At 40.1% G+C, this 20,408-nt stretch overlaps 1 protein-coding gene across 1 annotated transcript in view; it reads left to right on the top strand.

The window, feature by feature from the left end:
- PIKFYVE (phosphoinositide kinase, FYVE-type zinc finger containing) overlaps positions 1-9,095 on the top strand; it is a gene marked incomplete at its 5' end in the record, with an annotated part of 67,830 nt that extends 58,735 nt beyond the window's left edge. The window contains 7 exons of the mRNA XM_081095226.1: positions 697-756; positions 1,410-1,586; positions 3,790-3,893; positions 4,614-4,742; positions 6,050-6,311; positions 6,997-7,071; positions 7,811-9,095. Of these exons, the coding sequence (XP_080951352.1) occupies positions 697-756; positions 1,410-1,586; positions 3,790-3,893; positions 4,614-4,742; positions 6,050-6,311; positions 6,997-7,071; positions 7,811-7,926 (923 nt within the window). The 3' untranslated portion in view covers positions 7,927-9,095. The remainder of the gene's footprint in view (positions 1-696; positions 757-1,409; positions 1,587-3,789; positions 3,894-4,613; positions 4,743-6,049; positions 6,312-6,996; positions 7,072-7,810) is intronic.
- Positions 9,096-20,408: the final 11,313 nt, after the last annotated feature.

Raw genomic sequence — 20,408 nt, forward strand, 5'->3', positions numbered from 1 at the left:
AGGCTATTGCTGTCCACCTTCATTTTGATAGTTAGGAAATAGGTCTACCTGATTGTGTTTGAGTCTGGAGTTAGACCAGGAGTTAGCAGCCTTTGCTGACCTGTTTTTGTAACTAAAGTTGTTTTGGAACATAAGCACACCCATTCAGTTACTTACTGTCTGGCTGTTTTTATGTATGTGTTGGCAAATTGATCTACATTAATTAAACTGGATCTGGCAGTAGGTGTGCCACACAGATCTGTCAAATATAAAACAAAAGTAGCTCTGAAGAAGACACTGGTATATTTTATGTATTATAAATATCTTAGTATATGATATAGAAAGAATCACAAACCATTGGAGAAGTATTATTCCCCACATGGGGGGAACTGGTCATAAACTCTGAATAGAAAATCTTGATGTAAGAGCTGAGTTAGTATATTGCTATTACAGGAATCACTGAAGTATAAGCAAAATTATTCTTTACCCTAAAGTCTCTATTTTTTAATTTGAAAATTGATCTTGCAAAAGGTAAACACTTTTATTATAAGCTATTACTGTAATACTTTACAATAAAAATTGTATACGTGCTTGCCTGAGAGCGACTTGGCTGAGATAAAGAGGGTCAGTTTTTATTGTGATGTCAGGGGAGAAAGAACAGGCAAAATGAAGTGATAACTGAAGTTTTGGCTTGCCTAATAATGTTAAACTTTCCAGATGAAGTTGATGGAGGAGACACACCAAAGAAACAACTCACGAATCCTCATGTGGAGCTCCGTAAGTATGAGATAAAATGTTGTTGGTTTAGGCCCAGGGACTATAGTTGAGCAAACTCTATTATTTGAGGCTTTCAGTTACATCCTAGATAAGTATTCTATTCCTTGAATATTAAGTCTGTGTGCTGATGTAGTTTTAATTAGTTTCAATCTCGTTCATGAAATATACGTTATTCACTTATAAAGAAAGTTAATTTTTACACTTAATTGAAATGATAATTTTTTAACCCTTAAATTATAATTTCTAATGTTTTAATAATTACTTATTGTGTAATCTGGAGCCATAGAGTCTTGACAAGGTATCTAAAATTATGTGTATGTATGTGGGTGCTAAAAACTTATTGCCCAGAATATTATATACCATATGTAAAAGTACAATGATGAAAATACAGTAACCAGTATAAAGTCAGAAATGGGTCTTATATTATGTTTGACTTTTTATGAATATGGAAGGGTGGTCATTAGGAGCTCCCTAATCCTCTCTAAAAATCACTTTAACAAAATTATGATAAACAGGGATATAGTAGACTTAACATGAAAAACGCTATTGTGGAGAAAATTAAATGGCTGTGTTTGGTGGGAGGTGTGGAATTGGACAAGAGGGAAAAGAGATTTTTGATTCATAAAAGCTTTTTTTAACACTTCTGTTTATAGAATTTTCTGATGCTAACGCCAAGTTTTATTGTCGGCTCTACTATGCGGCAGAATTTCATAAGATGCGGGAAGTGATTTTGGGCAGCAGTGAAGAAGATTTCATTCGATCCCTTTCGCACTCGTCACCCTGGCAGGCCCGTGGAGGCAAATCGGGGGCTGCCTTCTATGCGACTGAAGGTGAGTCTTTTAGTCATTTACTGATTTAGTGGTATCTCTCTTTCCCTCAGGTAATTCATGAATGGCTTGAATTGAGGCAGTAAGTTATGTCAGTTGGCAAACAGAGTTTTCTGTTTTTATGTTTATACTTTATGCTGTGTCATAAAATATTGAAAAAAATATACATATATAGGGTGTGTAGTTAAAGACAAACATGGATCAGATTTGTACTAAATTCTCTCTAGTCCTGAGTTTTCCAAATGCAAATAACAGAGCACTTCCAGAAAATTCAAAAGGTACCTCAGCCCTGGCCTGTGTTGCTCAGTTGGTTGGGCATTGCCCTGTGCACTGACAAGTCAGTGGTCTGATTCCTGGTCAGGTCACATGCCCACGTTTTGGGCTGACTCTCCATTATGGGGCATGCAGGAGGCAGCCAATTGCTGTTTTGCTCACATCGATGCTTCTTTCTCTCTCTCTCTCCCGTCCTCTATTTAAGGGTATAGAGGGGATAAATGGTAATGGAAAATATTAAATTAACTTATTTTAAAAACTAGAGGCCCAGGGCACAAAATTTTGTGCACTCGGGGGTGGGGGGGTCCCTCAGCCCGGCCTGTGTCCTCTTGCAGTCTGGGACACCTCGGGGGATGACCACCTGTTGGCTTAGGCCTGCTCCCTGGGGGCATTGGGCCTAAGTTGGCAATCAGACATCCCTCTGGCAGCCCGGCAGCCCTCGGGGGATGTCCACTTGCCAGCAGGGAGCAGGTCTAAGCTGCAGTTGGACATCCTTAACGCTGCTGAGGAGACAGGAGAGGCTCCTACCACCACCGCTGTACTTGCAGCCATCAGCCTGGCTTGTGACTGAGCAGAGCTCCCCCATGTGGGAGCAGACTGACCACCAGAGGGCAGCTCCTGCATTGTGCGCCTGCCCCCTGGTGGTCAGTGTGTGTCATAGTGACCAGTCATTCCCAGTCTTTCTGCTGTTAGGGTCAGTTTGCATATTACTCTTTTACTATATAGGATAGAGGCCTGGTGCACAGGTGGGGGCCGGCTGGTTTGCCCTGAAGGGTTTCCCAGATCAGGGTGGGGGTCCTGCTGGGGTGCCTGGCCAGCCTGGGTGAGGGGCTGATGGCTTTTTGTAGCTAGTCACACCCCCTTCAGGGTGGGGGTCCCCAGTGGGGTGCCTGGCAGCCTGGATGAGGGGCTGATGGCTGTTTTCAGGCTGGCCACACCCCCTTTAGGGTGGGGGTCCCCACTGGGGAGCCTGGCCAGTCTGGGTGAGGGGCTGAGGGCCGTTTTCAGGCTGGGCAGCAACTGAAGCTCCCAGCCTCCTTTTTTTCTTTTATTCTGAGATTTATTTACCTTCTATAATTGAAACATTGTTGCCATCATTGGTGCTCCCAGCTCTGAGGCCTCGGTTGGCTGAAAGCAGGTATCTGGGGTTTGTTTAGCTTCTATAATTGAAGCATTGTTGCTTTTGGAGCTCAGAGCCGGGCTGCTGCAGGCCGGGAACCTTGGCTTCCTCCATCACTGGAGCAAGCAAGCCTCCTGCTCGCTTCAGCTGTGTGGCTGCCGGCCGCCATCTTGGTTGGCAGTTAATTTGCATAACACCCTGATTAGTCAGTGGGAAGCGTAGTGGAGGTATGGTTAATTACCCTTTTTGTTTTTTATTAGATAGGATGAAAATAAGTAAAAATTCCTTAAAATAAAAAAGGATTTGTATCTTTCTGCACTGATGAGAGAAAGATAAAAATAGAAACATTTAACCTGAGAGTGGGAAGGCCAAGGTCCTCACTCACCAAGGCTTACAGAAGGCCGTGACCATTTGTACTTCACATTCCATTCTCCACACCCACTGAGCAAAATCACTGGAGATAATCCAGTCAGATTGCTTGATAAGAGCTTTTATAACTATTACTTATTGGATTGCTAACAAAGGAAAACATTTATAAAATTTTATTAAAAATTTTTTAGTTTTAAAAGGCAGATCAGCTATGAATTTAGGGGTGGTACTTTCAAAAGAGGCTTCTTGACTACATGACGCCCTTCCCACCCTTCAGTTACTTGAGAACTGTGTTCTGATGAGGATTTTCTCTGTGACATCAGAAAGTACCTCTTAAATTAAAACAGGAAGCAAGTAAGTCATTTGGGGTCTTTGGAATGATTTATTGTAGATCATCTCAGTGAATAATTGTGATTGACTAACCATGAGATTTCTGCCTTTTAGATGATAGATTCATTTTGAAGCAAATGCCTCGTCTGGAAGTGCAGTCTTTCCTCGACTTCGCACCACACTACTTCAATTACATTACAAATGCAGTTCAACAGAAGGTAGGCATCCCAAACCTCGGTCCATAGCTAGAGTCACTGGGCCTTTACATCCTCAGAGCTGGTCCTGATGAGAGTTTTCTCTCTGGTAAGATGTGGACAGGCCATGCTGGATCTCTGGTGTGCTGCCGAGATGGGATAGCAGTGATTTCAGACTCCTCCTACCTTGCCACTAAGGAGCCAAGAGATCTCAAGCAAGTTGCATTTAATTAGTATATATGTGTCGATTAAAAACATCAAGACTGGATGAAAATAGCTGAACATTTAATAATTTGTAATTTTGCTGAGACAGAAATTTGAAAAGTGTTGAAAAATGAGAGCATGGGTTCCTTAGGCAGAAAGAGAGGAGCCTGTGGCCAGATTTGTCCGTTGCCATTGAGGCGTGACCCTGCCGGCAAAAGTATGGGGAGTCAGGTGGATCCTTTTCCCTTTTATGGTTTATTGCAGTCCCCGGGGAAATTTAGTGTCATAATAAAACTTGTGGATTTGAACATTTGTGGGGGATTATCCCTTGGGAGGATGTAGAGGATCTAGTATGTTCAGTGGCATTGCTGCTTTACTTGATTCTGAGCTTCAAGTTGTGTGTTTTTTTTTAAGGCCCTCCGACTGTTCATATTAAGAAAAGATTGTAATTGGGTATAACATGAAAAACCCAGATATTGGTATTAAATTTACAAATAATCCTTTTTGATAAGAGTTTACTCTCATTTTTTTCTTGATTAGAGGCCCACTGCATTAGCCAAAATTCTTGGAGTTTACAGAATTGGTTATAAGAATTCTCAGAACAACACTGAGAAGAAGTTAGATCTCCTTGTCATGGAAAATCTTTTCTATGGGAGAAAGATGGCACAGGTAAGGATGTTGGACGATGCAAAGCATTTAGCTACTGGAACCCTTTGTATTTCTGGTTTGTGAATATAATGAATCAGAGAACAACCTTTTGTTGGATAGTACATGTTAGAATTTGGTTGCTTGGTCAAATTTAACTTTGGGTTTGTTGAACCCTATAAGGGAAGAATAAAGAGGAATATTGTAGACTAGTCCTAAAATTTAGCATCTCCAGTGTCCTAGGAACACAGAATTATAGAATTAGAAGGCAGATGTACTTCTGCCATTTCAGTATTAAACATGAAGAAACAAAGGCCCACAGAAATGAAGTACTTTATGGCAGTCACAGATATTTCTAGAACCAGGTTGGTCTCCTTTCCAGAACAGTAAGTACTCTTTATTTTTTTTTTTATTTTTATTTTTTAATATATTTTATTGATTTTTCACAGAGAGGAAGAGAGAGGGATAGAGAGTTAGAAACATCGATGAGAGAGAAACATCGATCAGCTGCCTCCTGCACACCCCCCACTGGGGATGTGCCTGCAACCAAGGTACATGCCCTTGACCGGAATCGAACCTGGGACCTTTCAGTCTGCAGGCCGACACTCTATCCACTGAGCCAACCCAGTCAGGGCAGTAAGTACTCTTTAAAGTGCTGGTCTTTGAACTGTTTCCAGTCGGTGGTGAGATGCGGAGCTTAGACTGGAATGCAATTCGATGCACTACTTTCTTCATTGGGAATGTCTTGCTATGATATGAGAAAAACAGCTGCTGAACTGAACTATGCTTTCTGATGTAATTGATGTGCATTACATCATCACTAGCCAGGACCAACCTCCTAGCAATGGTCTGTCCAGCACACTTCAGGCCGCACTGGTCTAGTCCCCAAGTCCCTGACCGTTGCCACTGCCCCAAAATTCCTCAAGGTGGACCATTGTTTCTCTATTGCCATAAGTAATCACATAAAGTTTTGGAATCAAAACTTTTAAGTTTCTTAAGAATATTTGCATCTGGTTCCTAAACTGCCTTTCAATCCAGTGATGTGTTTTTGGAGTTGCTTATTGATGTTGACGTTGATTAAGTGGGTCAGTTATTTTTGAAATGTTTCAGTAACTGAGTACTTGGCATTAATTTCATATGTAACTATATGACATGTATTTTATGTATTACACAATAATAATGCATGCATTTAATGACATAGGTTAAGTTTTTAAATTAAATGTAAAAGTGTGTATAATGGCAGTGGCTATAGGGAACCTTTCTGGCTTTTTACTTTAATGGCATTAATCATTTGTAGCAACTCCTCTGTGACTGAATTTCCTTTCTGCCAGGTGTTTGATTTAAAGGGCTCACTTAGGAATAGAAATGTGAAAACTGACACGGGGAAGGAGAGTTGTGATGTAGTGCTGCTGGATGAGAACCTCCTGAAGATGGTCCGAGACAACCCTCTGTATATCCGCTCTCATTCCAAAGCGGTGCTGAGAGCCTCGATCCGCAGCGACTCCCACTTCCTTTCTAGCCACCTCATTATAGATTATTCTTTGCTGGTTGGACGAGATGACACCAGCAATGAGCTGGTTGTTGGGATTATAGGTAAGTCAATAAGCGTACCTCACTTACGGTTCATGATTGAAACCAGAGTCAGATTTGAAGATTATACTGAACCTGGTCTACTAATAGCTTATTGAATATTTTTATCAAGTTTCATTTAAAAATTTCAAAATAATAGATTTTAAATTCTAGGATATAAATAGTACTTATATTTAATATATCGCCTCATTTCCATTTTTATTATCTTTACCCAAAATATCTGCATTCAAAAAGTCATTTATTTTTATTTTTTGCTAATCCTCACCCAAAGATATCTATTCAATTGATTGTTAGAGAGAGTGAAAGAGAGGGAGTGAAGGGGGTAGAGAGAGATAGATCAATGTGAGAGAGACACATCGATTGGTTGCCTCCCGCCGGCACCTCGATTGGATTGAACCTGCAATTCAGGTTTGCACCTTTGACTGGGAATCAAACGCATGACACTTTAGTGCATGGGCCTACTCTCTAACCACTGTGCCCAGGCCCAGGCCAAATAGTCACTTAAAAAGGAAGGCCTGTGAATAATATGGGGAAAAATCCTTGGGAGGGTACCTGGCAAATTGTGGGCACATCACATACTGTCAGGACTCAGTAAATGTTAACTATTGTAGAAGTGATAGTAATTATTAGTGTCCTTTGCTTATATCTACTGATAAAACTTTATTGCTGATTTTGCTTTCTGTAACAGATTATATTCGGACATTTACATGGGACAAAAAGCTTGAGATGGTTGTGAAATCAACAGGAATTTTAGGAGGACAAGGTGAGCAGTTTTTGTTTTGTTTTCTCTTTAAACTATTCTCATGTTTTCCTTATCAGTTAACATTTTTTTTTAAATATATTTTATTGATTTTTTTACAGAGAGGAAGGGAGAGAGATAGAGAGTTAGAAACATCGATGAGAGAGAAACATCGATCAGCTGCCTCCTGCACATCTCCCACTGGGGAAGTGCCCGCAACCCAGGTACATGCCCTTGTCCGGAATCGAACCTGGGACCTTTTAGTCCGCAGGCCGACGCTCTATCCACTGAGCCAAACCGGTTTCGGCATCAGTTAACATTTTAAAAAATGGATACATTTTTAATTCCAAAAAAAATTAGTGGTTATCTCTGACTTTATTATAATTTCCAAAATGATCAAATAATAGAAGGAGTTTTAGGTTAGTAAATACTGAGTTTTAATTTGTGTTAAATTGCCAGAGGTTCTCAAAATGGAAAGTTAAAAAAAAAGGGGGGGCCAGAGGTTCTGAATAAGGTTATTTTGAATTAACACTTGAAGTCTTCTGAGATCTATGCGCACTGCTGGCCCCTTTGTGCTGTACACATCTCTCTAGGCAAGAGCTCATCTTTTAAAATAGGAACTCCTACCAAGAAGGACCTGTCCTATGTCGTGGCCCAGACTGCTGGGGGGTATGCAGTTTACGTGAAAGGACAGCTTTTGAAGTGAGTTGCCTGATCACTTATGTGACGGTTTTCTTTTCCCTTTTCTCTTTCATAATTTTAGGTAAAATGCCAACTGTGGTCTCTCCAGAGCTGTACAGGACTAGATTTTGTGAAGCAATGGACAAGTATTTCCTGATGGTCCCGGACCACTGGACAGGTTTAGGTCTGAACTGCTGAAATGAAACACTTATTTTGAAGTGGACCGTGAAGGACAGGGGGCTGGAGCAACGGACCACCGATAAGCTACATTTGACTTCTTTGTCACATTCACCACTATTTGCCAAGGCCTTTTAGTTCTGCGTCTGTGTGGGCCATCTGTAACTGAGGGTTAAAATTCCGTGGATTTGCATTTTGGTTTTCGATGTCTACAAATTGGCTCTCCCTGGACTGAAAAGTGGCATGGGTTTCTTTTGCACTTAAGCAAAAGTATAGACACATGTCAAAGGGCTAAGGACAAATACATGGTTAGAGATAAGGAGCTAGGGTGAAAAGTAGGTTGTCGAATTTGCTAACAGTCCTGCTGAGAAAACAATGTCTCATAGACGGTGACTCTCTGGGCATCACATTTGATATATTCTTCACTTAACAAGCCTTTGTAGAGCTGATGAGATTTTTTTTGGCGGGGGGGTTGGTTCTTATGTAATAATTTTAATGTTGCCTAGTATCGGGATTTTTGAGACTTAAAAAAAAATTGTGAATTCTGTGAATGGCCAGTTAAACAGATGGACACAGCCTCTTCTTGTTTTACAGAGGAATGTGACTTAAATCAGGAATTCTGCCCTGCCCTGTATCTTTCCAGTACGTTTGATGTTTCTCAGGTTCTGTCTTTACTTCTCTGTCGATGACAAGAGGCTGCTGCTATTAGCTTAAGCCTTTTTTTCTGGAGCTGTTTTTCAAGTTTGTTTACAGCTTTTGTGCAGTTAATATGTTAAACAGCACTAACTTGCACATGCTCTTATTCTGGGTTTTTCCTCTTAACTTTCAAGGACAGCATTAGTAAATGAGTCTATAATACTAAGTCCCCAAAGGGCGAATGGTTAATGAAGGAGTTTTTTAAATGTAAAAAATAATTTAGGCCCAATCCAAGAAATTGGGTGAAAGGGAAGCACTTGTTCATTTTTTTTGTAGAGGTAAAGTGTCTATTTCAATATAACCAGCAATTTAAGTGACATCTATCTAAGAAATATCTAGGGTGGCCCTAGCTGGTTTTGCTCAGTGGATAGAGCATTGGCCTGTGAACTGAAGGGTCCCTGGTTCGATTCCGGTCAAGGGCACATTCCCGAGCTGAGGGCTCCATCCCTAGTTGGGGGTGTGCAGGACCCCTCTGAAATCAATAAAGATACATTAAAAAAAAAAAAAAAGGTTGTTTAAAAAGTGATCCGAAGTACTAAACATAATAACAACGTAACCTGAATATTTCCTCTTGGCTTCTTTGCATAAAAAGGATAATTTGGGGGATTTATAAAGTTGTGAGTGTTCTACTCTTTTCACGCTTCCTATAATAGCACATTTCTCTTGTAACTTTCACATAGGAAGACAAAGAAAGCTGGACACATTGCAGTTACAGAGACTATAGACAGGAAATGGGAACATTTTGGAAAAGTCGCTTTAGAGAATGAAAGCGTTAGTTTGGTGTATGGTGCTCATTAAAAACATGGTTTATTTTGAACTAGAAACAAGTTGACCAAGGACTTAGGACTGATCTGATGATAAGCATTTAAAACAACAACACGTGGTGTGCCTTGCCTTTTGAAAACATACAAACACTGGTGATGTTAGTTTCCATATCAAAGACTAGTACAGTAGGTACAGGAGTGGCACCTCGGGAACATCAGCTTGCCTGTCCAGGAGCAATGGATTTTACATCCCGTTTGGAATGCAATCACTGTTTCGACTTCTCTGTTAGTTTTTTCTCTCAGGATGCCGTGGGTTATTTGTCCTGTCCATTTCCTGCACCCCCAGTCACGAACACCTGTGATGATGGTGTTCCTTCGTTTTGGTCTCAGTACCACATGTGTACCTTGGATCCGCCACTGGAACAGCTCCTGACAATAATTATGTGTCTTGCTGATTATGTTTTCCTTGTCCACGACTTTAAGAACTATTTTTTAAAAATACTGCTGCCTCTTAGCTAATTTTTTGGCTAAAAAAGTTCCAATATAATCTGAAGCAATACTTGCTATCCTTTTAAAACTGTCTTAATGAAGGGGAAATATAAACTTTAATTTGTTGCTGCTCCTGTGTAGGCCACCCGGTATTTAAGGTGTTTGAACTATTGTGCTGCTCAGTGCTAAACATTGGTTGACTTTACCTTCCTTGAGTTCGCTTTCAAGGCCTCGAGAATATTAATGCTGAAAAGTTAAGAATATGGAAGAAATCTTAATATTTTCTTCCTTAGAATTAAATATGAATCCTGGAAATAATTGATAGTAGCACAAGAAAACTAAACATGTTGCATTATATAAAAATCTTCTTTATAAATTTGAAGCCTTTTGATGTCATCAAAACTATATTAAAAATGAAAAAGTATTTACTTTTTTCTTACCCAAACCTAAGAAAAATGAGAGGGATAAGCTGTTTCAAGTCCTTTTACAGTTTATTGAGTATTTTAAATTTTTAGATACTAAAAATTTCCTGTAAAATGTCCTACTTATAATTTTTTTCCTTGATCCAGCAGAGTGTGGCTTTCTAACTTTAACTGTTATTGGATAGTGTAAATAATAGGGTTGTGTTGGTTTTTGTGGCATCCGTTTCTCTTTGGCATTTTACCCACTAGCAGTGGGCTTGTTATAACTGCCACGGAAAGGAATCTATCTGTAGAAAGTCTGCTTAGTTAATAGAGTGGAAGCTATTGTGAATGAGCCTGTCAGTGAAAGAGATCGGCCATTCATTACTCCTCAAGTGTTAACATACTGACTTACGCAGTATTCAAAGCATCTAGTGCAATGCCTTTTTTTGTTGGTTTTTGTAACACGGGTGCAGTGTATTATAGAAAAATTGAAATTACAATCATGAGCATTTTTATTAATGCTTCTGTGCTGGTTTTATAAAAATGTACATTCTGTCTTTGGACAGGTTTAATTTTAACTAGAGAAATGATATTGTAAATCATAATAGCCTCTTTTAACTTAGTATGAAAATTCAATGAACAATACTGAAAATACCTAATGTATTATATTGTATATATTTCTCTACTTTGGTTCCAGTTGTTTTATATGATTGACATGTTATTTAAGAGATAAAACTGCCTTGACCTTTTAAAGACTTATTCTGTAAATAAAAAAGACTCACAATAAACTAAGAATCGACTTCACTGAGTTTGGAACCTGCTTGAGAAAGTTAAGAAAGGAAGCTGGGATTTGGCCATGCAGGCCTGACCCCTGGCCCCTGACCTCTCTGTTCATTCTCTCCCCCTTCGTTTTCTGAGGATTTGAATCTCTCACTAATTAATGACCCTTCTCCTCACATCGCAGAAAGGGGGTCTTGAGTTTGTGGGTCCCTTCCACCAGCCTTTTCTGCCATGAACCCTGATTTTGCCTTATTTTGTTCCTCATGTTCAGGGTTTACCTAAAGTGGATCCAAGTGTGGTGCAGCCTGCAGCTGTGGGCGCCGCTGCCCATCTTAGGGTGCCTGGACTCACCTGGCAAGTGAGAGCCACTGGGCTGGAGGCGGCTCCTCTTCCCCAGGGCATTGGGGGAGGGCGGCGGGGGCAGCGCCTGCCTGCTTTTCCTTGTAGCGAAGGAAAAGGCACAGGCGTAGGTACCAAGCACCTGTTAGTGTTCTGTCCTTACTCCCCTAGAAGCCTCTTGTGTCGGAAATTAACTTCTTATTAAATTTCTGGAGTAATGCTTAATGAAAGTAAGTGTTTTAAACCTAATTTTAAAAAATTATGGTTAAAAAAATAACAAAATTATTCATCTTAACCATTTTTAAGTGTACAGTTCAGTAGTGTTAAATATATTCACATCTCCAGTACTGTCTTATCTTGCAACACTAACTGTTCCACTAAACAACTCTTTTCACCCCTCGCCCCAGCTCCCCCACGCCCACCCCCCCAACCACCATCCCACGTTCTGCTTCCATGAATGTGACTACGTTAGAATCTTCATTATAGGTATTTGTCTTTTTGTGATGAGCTTATGGCACTCAAGGTAATGTCCTCAAGGTTCATTCATGTTGTGTCATTTCCTTCCCTTTTTAAGGTTGAATGACACTTTGTTGTATGGATGTACATTTTAAAATTCATCATCAGTGGACATTTGGATTGCCTCTACCTCTTGGTTGTCAGGAGCAATGCTGATATGAATATGAGAGTGGAAATATGTCTTTAAGATCATTTTTGAAATTTGTTGAGTGGAATTGCTGGATCATACGGTGGTTCCATTTTTTTAACGTTTTGAGAAAACTCCATACTGTTTTCCATAATAGTTGCACTATTTTACAATTCCACCAACAGAGCAGAAAGGTTCCAATTTCTCTACATCCTCTCCAACCTGGACTGTTTATTTATTTAATGGTAGCCATTCTCATGGGTGTGAGGTAATTCCTCGTGGTTTTGATTTGAACTCTGTTGACTGACGATGTAGAGGATATTTTCATATGCTTGTTGGTCCAAGTAAAAGGTAGTTCTCTATTCCATGACTTTTAAAAATCCAATTTCTTCTTCTACTTGGAAGTCCTGTTAATTGCAACAAATTAGAACAGACAGTAGCATAACCAGGGAGAGTCAATTTGTGAAAATATGCTTGGAGGTACCACCAGAGAGTTGTGACCCTGTACACTGAAACACATTACCCCTGGCCAGAGCACGCTTGGGGAGCACAGCAGCCTGAGCTGGACTCTGGAGTTGCCATCATCTTTGCCTCTTAGCTTCTCATTCACCACTCCCTTCTTAGGACAGAAATAGAAGCCTTGTGCTTTAAAATATTGAATAGAGAAATTTGTGATTCTCTAAGTTAAATCACTACCTGATAATGTTAACATTTTTATATAGTACCCTTCTTTAAAAAAATACAGGGAAACAATCTTTTCCAAGAAACGGTGGCCTTTCATTTAATTGTACTTATGCTATGATTATTTTTTTTTTTAAATATATTTTATTGATTTTTTGCAGAGAGGAAGGGAGAGAGATAGAGAGTTAGAAACATTGATGAGAGAGAAACATCAATCAGCTGCGTCCTGCACACCTCCTACTGGGGATTGTGCCTGCAACCCAGGTACATGCCCTTGACCGGAATCGAACCTGGGACCTTTCAGTCCGCAGGCCGACGCTCTATCCACTGAGCCAAACCGGTTTCGGCAACTATGATTATTTTTTAAAATGGCCTATTGATTAAAGGAGATGAACAGGCCATTTAAAAAACAAGCAGTAAAATGGTTAATAAATACATAAAAAGCTTCCTTACTAACATTTAAAGACATGCAAATTAAAATAAGGAGATATAATTTGCCTCTCAATACTTTAAAAATTGTTACATAAATTTTATGGATAGATTGCAAATCAAACACCTATTTTGGCAATTAATGCACATAAATAGAAACTCAAAAAAAATGTTCTTATGCTTTGACCCAGCATTTCCTCTCCTAGGCTTTGCCGCATAAAGCTCTTGCCATCTGGAGGGAAGCACGATGAGGACGAGAGGGTCCTAGCGACGTAAGTCAAGGAAATGTCGCAATTCTCTCCTTGGCTGAAGTCTTCCTGCCAGTGGTCCATTCTCTTACTTTCAACCACAATATACCAATCAGTCTCCTAAGTCAAATTTATCGGCAGGGTTCTGGACTTGAAATGGAATCCTTGATGTGGCTTCTCCCAGCCTGGTATTAAAAGACCTATGAAGACCTAGACAAAAATTAACAAACAACAAACAAGTTTGACAGATAACTTACTGCCCTAATTAATAACTACTAGGTCAACAGAGCCAAGCTGAGGAAAAAATTCTTGAAACGAAGTAGCTCTACCCACCTTAAACTCATATGAAGAAACTGCCCACCCTACCCTGACCCAGATGAATACCTCTGGGCATTCATCTTCACCGAAATTCTGTGAGTAATCATTTTAAGCAGCTAGATTACGGATCCCCACTCTCGATTTTCCCTAGTCTCTTCAGATACAGAAAGTTTGAGAAAACATTGGCATCATCAAATTTGTTCCATATATCTGGCACAAGAAGGTGTCCGATTACCTTATGCCAGAGAAGGTCAGATATAGACTATGTTCGTCATCTTCATCTTCTGAACATCATAGTTTAAGCTCTGATGAGTCATGCTCCCATAGCTCGCACTGCTATGCGTAGATCTATCTCACATTGTGTTATCAAGAGATACAAATGGCTGTGGATAATAGTATTGACAGACACAGGACAGCTATATAATTGCATCTATATTTCATATACATCTGGACTCTGTAGCAATGCATTATTGAATTGTGAGGCATAAACAAGTTAATACAGATGAAGGAATACAGACACAAAGACAGAGAACCTGCTAATAAGCATAATGTATTTGGGTAAGTCAGTTCAGGCCACTATAACAAAATATAGAAGGGATGGCTTACACGAAAGACATTAATTTCGCACAGTTCTGGAGGCTGGCAAGTCTAAGATCAAGGTATCAGCATCGGGTCCTGGTGAAGGTCCTCTTCCTGGTTGCAGATGGCACCTTGCTGTATTGTCATGAGAGAGAAGCTCTTGTGTCTCCTTCTAAGGACTAATTCCATCATCATTGGGGGGGGGGGGGTTGGGGGGGGGGCTTCCGTCCTCATGACCTAATCATCTATCAAAGGCTTTACCTCCAAATAACATTACACTGGGGTTAGGGCTTTGACATGTGATTTTTTTGGGGGGGAGGGGGGATGACACAAGCTCTCATCCCATAACAGGTAAGGTACAAAATCTCAGGAATTTATATTCTCCATATAAGAATGTATTAATAATTGGCAGAATTTTATTTTTAAATGGCAATTTGTAGTCTTATGTTCTCTTTTAAAAGTTTCTTTTTTTTTTTTAACTTTTCAATTCTTGAACTTCCATATACAGAGAAACAGCAATTTGACTAAATGCTCTCTGTTTTTGAGATCTGGATTGTTATTTGCACTGTTATCATCATGAACATCCTATAAACTTGTGTTTGCAGTGATAGTACTTTACATTATTATAAAAACAGTTTTATATGCAGAATCAAATTTTATTCTCCAAAATACATTCTCTGAAATAGCAAGAATATATATTTTTATTTTTCAGATAAATTCCAGGGAGATTCTGGGGTATTTAGATTTATACAGCTAGAACATGGTAGTGCTAAATCCTAAGTAAACAGCCTGTTTTATCAACTTCATATTTTCGTATCCATGTCACATCACATCACATCACATCTTATCATATCATTCCAACAGGTAGTTCCTGCCATAACACTGTACTCACAAATGGCACACCCTCCTCAAAGTCTCCAGCATACAGTACTCTTTGTCCCCACCTTCCCAATTGCTGAAGCTCCTCATTTTGCTTCTTTGAGTCCTTAAAAAAAAAAAAAAAAAAAAAAAAAAAATCCCTGGGGCTTCAGAAATGAAGAGCCACTTAGTTAAACTAGAATTTACACTTTCCTCTTTAAAAGTGTGGCTCTGTTCTTTGCAATTATCACTTGCAAAGTGATGATCACTTTTCACAATGTGAATAAGGCAAAATAACTTTAGGGCGATTTTGCTTCTTTATTCTATTATTCTGCCATTAGAGGCCTGATGCACGAAATTTGTGCAAGGGGCTCTGCCCTCGAAGCCCTGGCTTCATCTGGAAGGTCATCCGGCTGTCCGGTCTAATTAGCATATTACGCTTTTATTATTATAGATACCTACAGGACGTCTCAATATTGTAATCTTTTTATTGGTTATTCTCTGAAGGGCAGTGACCACACATGTCCCAACCACTGATTACATCATTGCAGCAATCCTCTGATATAGGTAACCCTCTTCACGATTTTGTTTTAGAAAGAGCAGGAAACTGGTGCTCGAGGGTTAAATAGCATTTCAGGATCACAGATAATCCTGGCAGGTGGCAGAACCTGGCTTTTTGGGTGCAGGGCTCTCCCTCTCAAAGTCGATCCAAATGGAGTCATGAATGAACTTGGAACAGCTTAAGATCATCCTCTAATTACATTGGTCCCAACACAATTGAAGCTATAATTCCACCCATTGTTTTGGGAAGATCCTGCCTTGGGTGACATTACATGCTCTCCTTCGACACTGCCATGAGATTTCTTTCCTCTGTTATGCCCACCTGTGAGTCCCATTTCATTAAGACTTGAGATAACCTGTATTTATCTCCCTACTAGAGGCCTGGTGCAGGAATTTGTGCATGGGTGGGGGCTGATCAGGGCTGGGCCAGTGGGGAGGAGGGGCCGTGGGAGGTTGAGGGGGGTAGCGATCAGGACCCTGATTGGGCTGATTGGCCACCGCAGTGCGCGTCATAGCGGCCGGTCATTCTGGTTGCTTGGCTTTTATATATATAGATTCTTCCTATGTATTTATTTACTGTGTTGGAACATAGATATTGTGACTTCTAAAATTCTCTATCTTTGCATAAAATGCAGCCTTAAAAATTGTGTAATTTGAGCTGTGCTCACTCCTCTAGAGCATGCCTGCTTGGATATTCTTGTCTCTCTTAAGCTCCAAGGGCCCTTCTTTTACCTCTCTAAATTGTTTCCTGAGCCCATGAAGTCCAGCTGGCTCACTTCTTTCACCGCTCACTTCTTCTACCTCTGTAACTTTCTAAATAAACTTTCACTACAAAAAAATGTTGTGTCATTTGAAATACCAAGTAATAGGAATTGCTCTGGAATACACATTGAGATAAGAATCACAAGGCAAAGTAAAGGTGGTGAAATAAACACAACTTTAGAAAGAAAACTGTTAAAGACCATGTCCAAACTATTAGGATATGAGACATAACAAAGCACTGTCCATATCCCTAAACTCTGTTTTCCTAATGTTTGGTTATAATTCTACCCCTAGGATCTTCAAGCACAACGTTTAGCTGGCATCTGCACCATGGGAGAAAATACCAACCTAGGGTCTGGTACCCAGTAAGCACTCATGGATGAAAGTAGCAAATAAACTGTAGACTGAGACTCATAGAACATACATAAGAAAGCAATGAAATATTTAAATACTAGAGGCCTTATGCACGAATTTGTGCGGGGGGGGGGGGGGAGGGGGGGTGTCCTTCAGCCCAGCCTGCACCCTCTTGCAATACAGGAGCCCTCGGGGGATGTCTGATTGCCGATTTAGGCTCGATCCCAATTGGACATATCTCTCACAATCCAGGACCACTGGCTCCTAACCACTCGCCTGCTTGCCTGATCACCCCTAACCACTCTGCCTGCCTGCCTGATCACCCCTAACTGCTCTGCCTGCCTGATGCCCCTAACCGTCTCTGCCTCAGCCCCCACTGCAGCAATTTCATCCAGAAGGATGTCTGGAAGGACATCCAGAATGATGTCTGGAAGGTCGTTCAGCTGTCCAGTCTAATTAGCATATTATGCTTTTATTATTATAGACTAGTGGCCCGGTGCATGAAATTCAGGCAAAAGGGGGGGGGGGTCCCTCAGCCCAGCCTACACCCTCTCCAATCTGGGACATCCCTCTCATAATCCGGTACCCCTGGCTCCTAACCGCTCACCTTCCTGCCTGCCTGATCACCCCTAACCACTCTGCCTGTTGTCCTTCTCACCCCCAACTGTCCCCCCCCCCGACCAGCCTGCTTGCCCCCAACTCCCCTCCCCCTGCTGCTGGCCTGATCACCCCCAACTGCGCTTCCCTCCTGGCCTGATCGCCCCTAACCGCCTCTACCTCGGCCCCACCACCATGGCTTTGTTTGGAAGGACATCTAGAAGGTCTCCCAGAAGGTCTCCCGGTCTAATTAGCATATTACCCTTTTATTAGTATAGATTGCATGAACGTGTTGAATTTTAAGTAACTTTAGCATAACATCTTTGCCCCCTTCTTCTAACAATCCAGATACTCAGATTAATAATCATAGGGTGTTTAGAATGTGAAGATGCTGCCATTATCTCTGAATTTAAGCATTAAATAGTATTACACATTCAAGGTATTGGAAAAGACTAAATTTCTAATAATTTATTTTCCATTACTTTGAACATTAGGTATATGTCACACTTTACAGAATAATACATTGAACGCAAGTGTGTTTGAGTACACACGCACACACATACTTGATTAGGGGGCAAATCTTCGAATCAATTGCCTGCACTCCTTGGCACAGCTCTACAGCATTACACACTGTTTCATTAAAATTCTCTCTTATTATTTTTAGCTCTTGACAATTGTTTTACTTAATTAATTCAATCAATTGTAGATTACTGCCAGTTATGTATGCAGAAACCTGGGAACTTTATTAACTCTCATAAATGCCAAAATAGAACAGAAGCACCGGAGGACTGATAATTAAATGCATCTTTTAATTTCTAACCTATAAAGGGAATTTAGCTCATGTTCGCTTGCAGGATTTTGTCATTGTATAGACTCTGGATTAGCACTTTCCCTTCAAGTCTAAGCTGTATGTGACCCAGGAGGGGAAGTCGTGACCTTTCATTCCCTCTAATATAGTGTGCCAGATTGATATTTCATTGCAAACCATCAATGAGCAAAATAGTAAGATCCTTGAAGGGAGAGTTATATTTACTACTATATTACTACAACCTAGAAAGGCATCTGGCACATAGTAAGTGTTTGATAAATATTTGTCTAAAAGATGAACAAATTGTTTTTGGATCTGTCTTTGAGAGGATACTTATATATTTGGTCTCCAAATACCACACAGCAGAAGATATTTATTGAAAGTAAATCTTTATTATGCAATAATTAATAATACATGTGATTCATCAGCCTAAAAATAAAATCAAAGAATAAAAAATTACTATTTTGGCTTTTTGATTCTTAATATTCCTTAAGCCACAGAAATCATGGAAAAAAAACTGAATTTACTACCCTACATACTTAGTAAAAAAAAAAAATAATCAAATTAGTTTCTTTTTCTCTCAGAATGAAGTATTCTAAGTCCTAGAACAGATACATTTTCATCATCCTAGAGGAAACAGTGATGTTTCTTAATTTTCAATATAGCGTCACACTTAGCCCTCCTTGGTTTTATCTTTAAGGCTCTGATGCCAGAATGTCCTTATCAGTCAAGCACAGGTCGCATGCAAAAATTAGACTAACAAACTCACTGTGGGTTTATAGTAATTGTTGGTTGGATGTGTCTATTGTTTGTAGAAGCCATGAGCAGTATTCCAGCCATTTCCAATTACCATCATGATTTACTGAATGAGTTAAATGGGTGTTCTTAGAGGAGAACCTGTAAAAGGGGAGAAGAAAGACAATCACAAGCCAGTCTTCAGGAATTGTTCAGAATGAAAAAATTCCTTAGGGACATTCTATCATTATTTAGAGAGTCATTTTAAAGTTTATACATGGGGATATGGTTGGCGAATGTAATCAGACTTTTCCGTTAAAAATATTTAAAGGGTCTTCTCTCTTCCCCCAAGTTGTTATATTACTAATGAATTCATTGCTATTTTGATTTTGTGCCATTTGATTCATGCCTGGAACAATTTGAGTCTGAAGGCAAAAGTAGAGTTGTCTGATAGACCTACGTCCTTTAATTAACAAATTAAACTCTCTTGAATTGTAGCTCTTGACCAGCACTAAATTTGACGGATGATTCAAAGATCAGGAAAACACCAGGCACAGGCCATCATTTTTTTCTTTCTTTTAAAATATGTTTTTATTGATTTGTTTTTCCTTTTTTAGAGAGAGAGGAAGAGAGAGGGATAGAGATAGAAACATCGATGAGAGAGAAACATCATCGATTGGCTGCCTCCTGCACGCCCCCCTCTGGGGATTGAACCCACAACTTGGGCATGTGCTCTGACCAGGAATCGAACTGGTGGCCTCTTGGTTTCTGAAGAGATGATCAACTGCTGAGCCATACTGGCTGCGCAAGCCATCTTTTCTTGAGGAAGAAAAGAGACCTCTCAGCACAGCTTCCTAACATGGCCCTAGTCTCATGCAGTAGGATGAGCTTTGGTTCTAGGTTTAACAGACAAGTTTCTTTCTAAGCAATGCCTGCAGATACATTGTTTAGACTAAGGGAGTAATTTTGGCTATGGAACAATGCTTCCTCATACCCCACTGATTGACTGTTTGCATGACCAGCCATCATTTTGAAGCAAACCATAACCCATAAATCTGAAAATTCTGTTTATTTACAATAGACAGTGTATGCAGTCAAGATACATCCTCATAACAACACTTCACAGATATGGCCTCCCCATTATCTTTCTAACCCTACTAAATACCATTAGCGAGTTAACCGGCAAGTCTGGTCATTAGCATGCGTGCGGGAAAGGGTCAACTAGGCAGGCCTGGGTTGCTCAAATCCTGCACATTCCCAAGAAAGCCAGTCTTCAGGATTGGCCTTGGCTGGGTGGGAGATGACCTACAGAGAGCTCTATTTTGAATAAGAGCACCCCTCCCCCCCAAAAAAACCCCACCTAAAATCTTTAGTAGAATAAGTGGAAAGTGAACTTTACTTGGTAATTTTGCAGGTGTGTGCCTATGAGTGTATGCTGTATAATTTATATCTTGCTAC

This window comes from Myotis nattereri (genome assembly GCF_964212035.1).
Source record: "Myotis nattereri genome assembly, chromosome: 7".
NCBI classification, from domain to species: domain Eukaryota; kingdom Metazoa; phylum Chordata; class Mammalia; order Chiroptera; family Vespertilionidae; genus Myotis; species Myotis nattereri.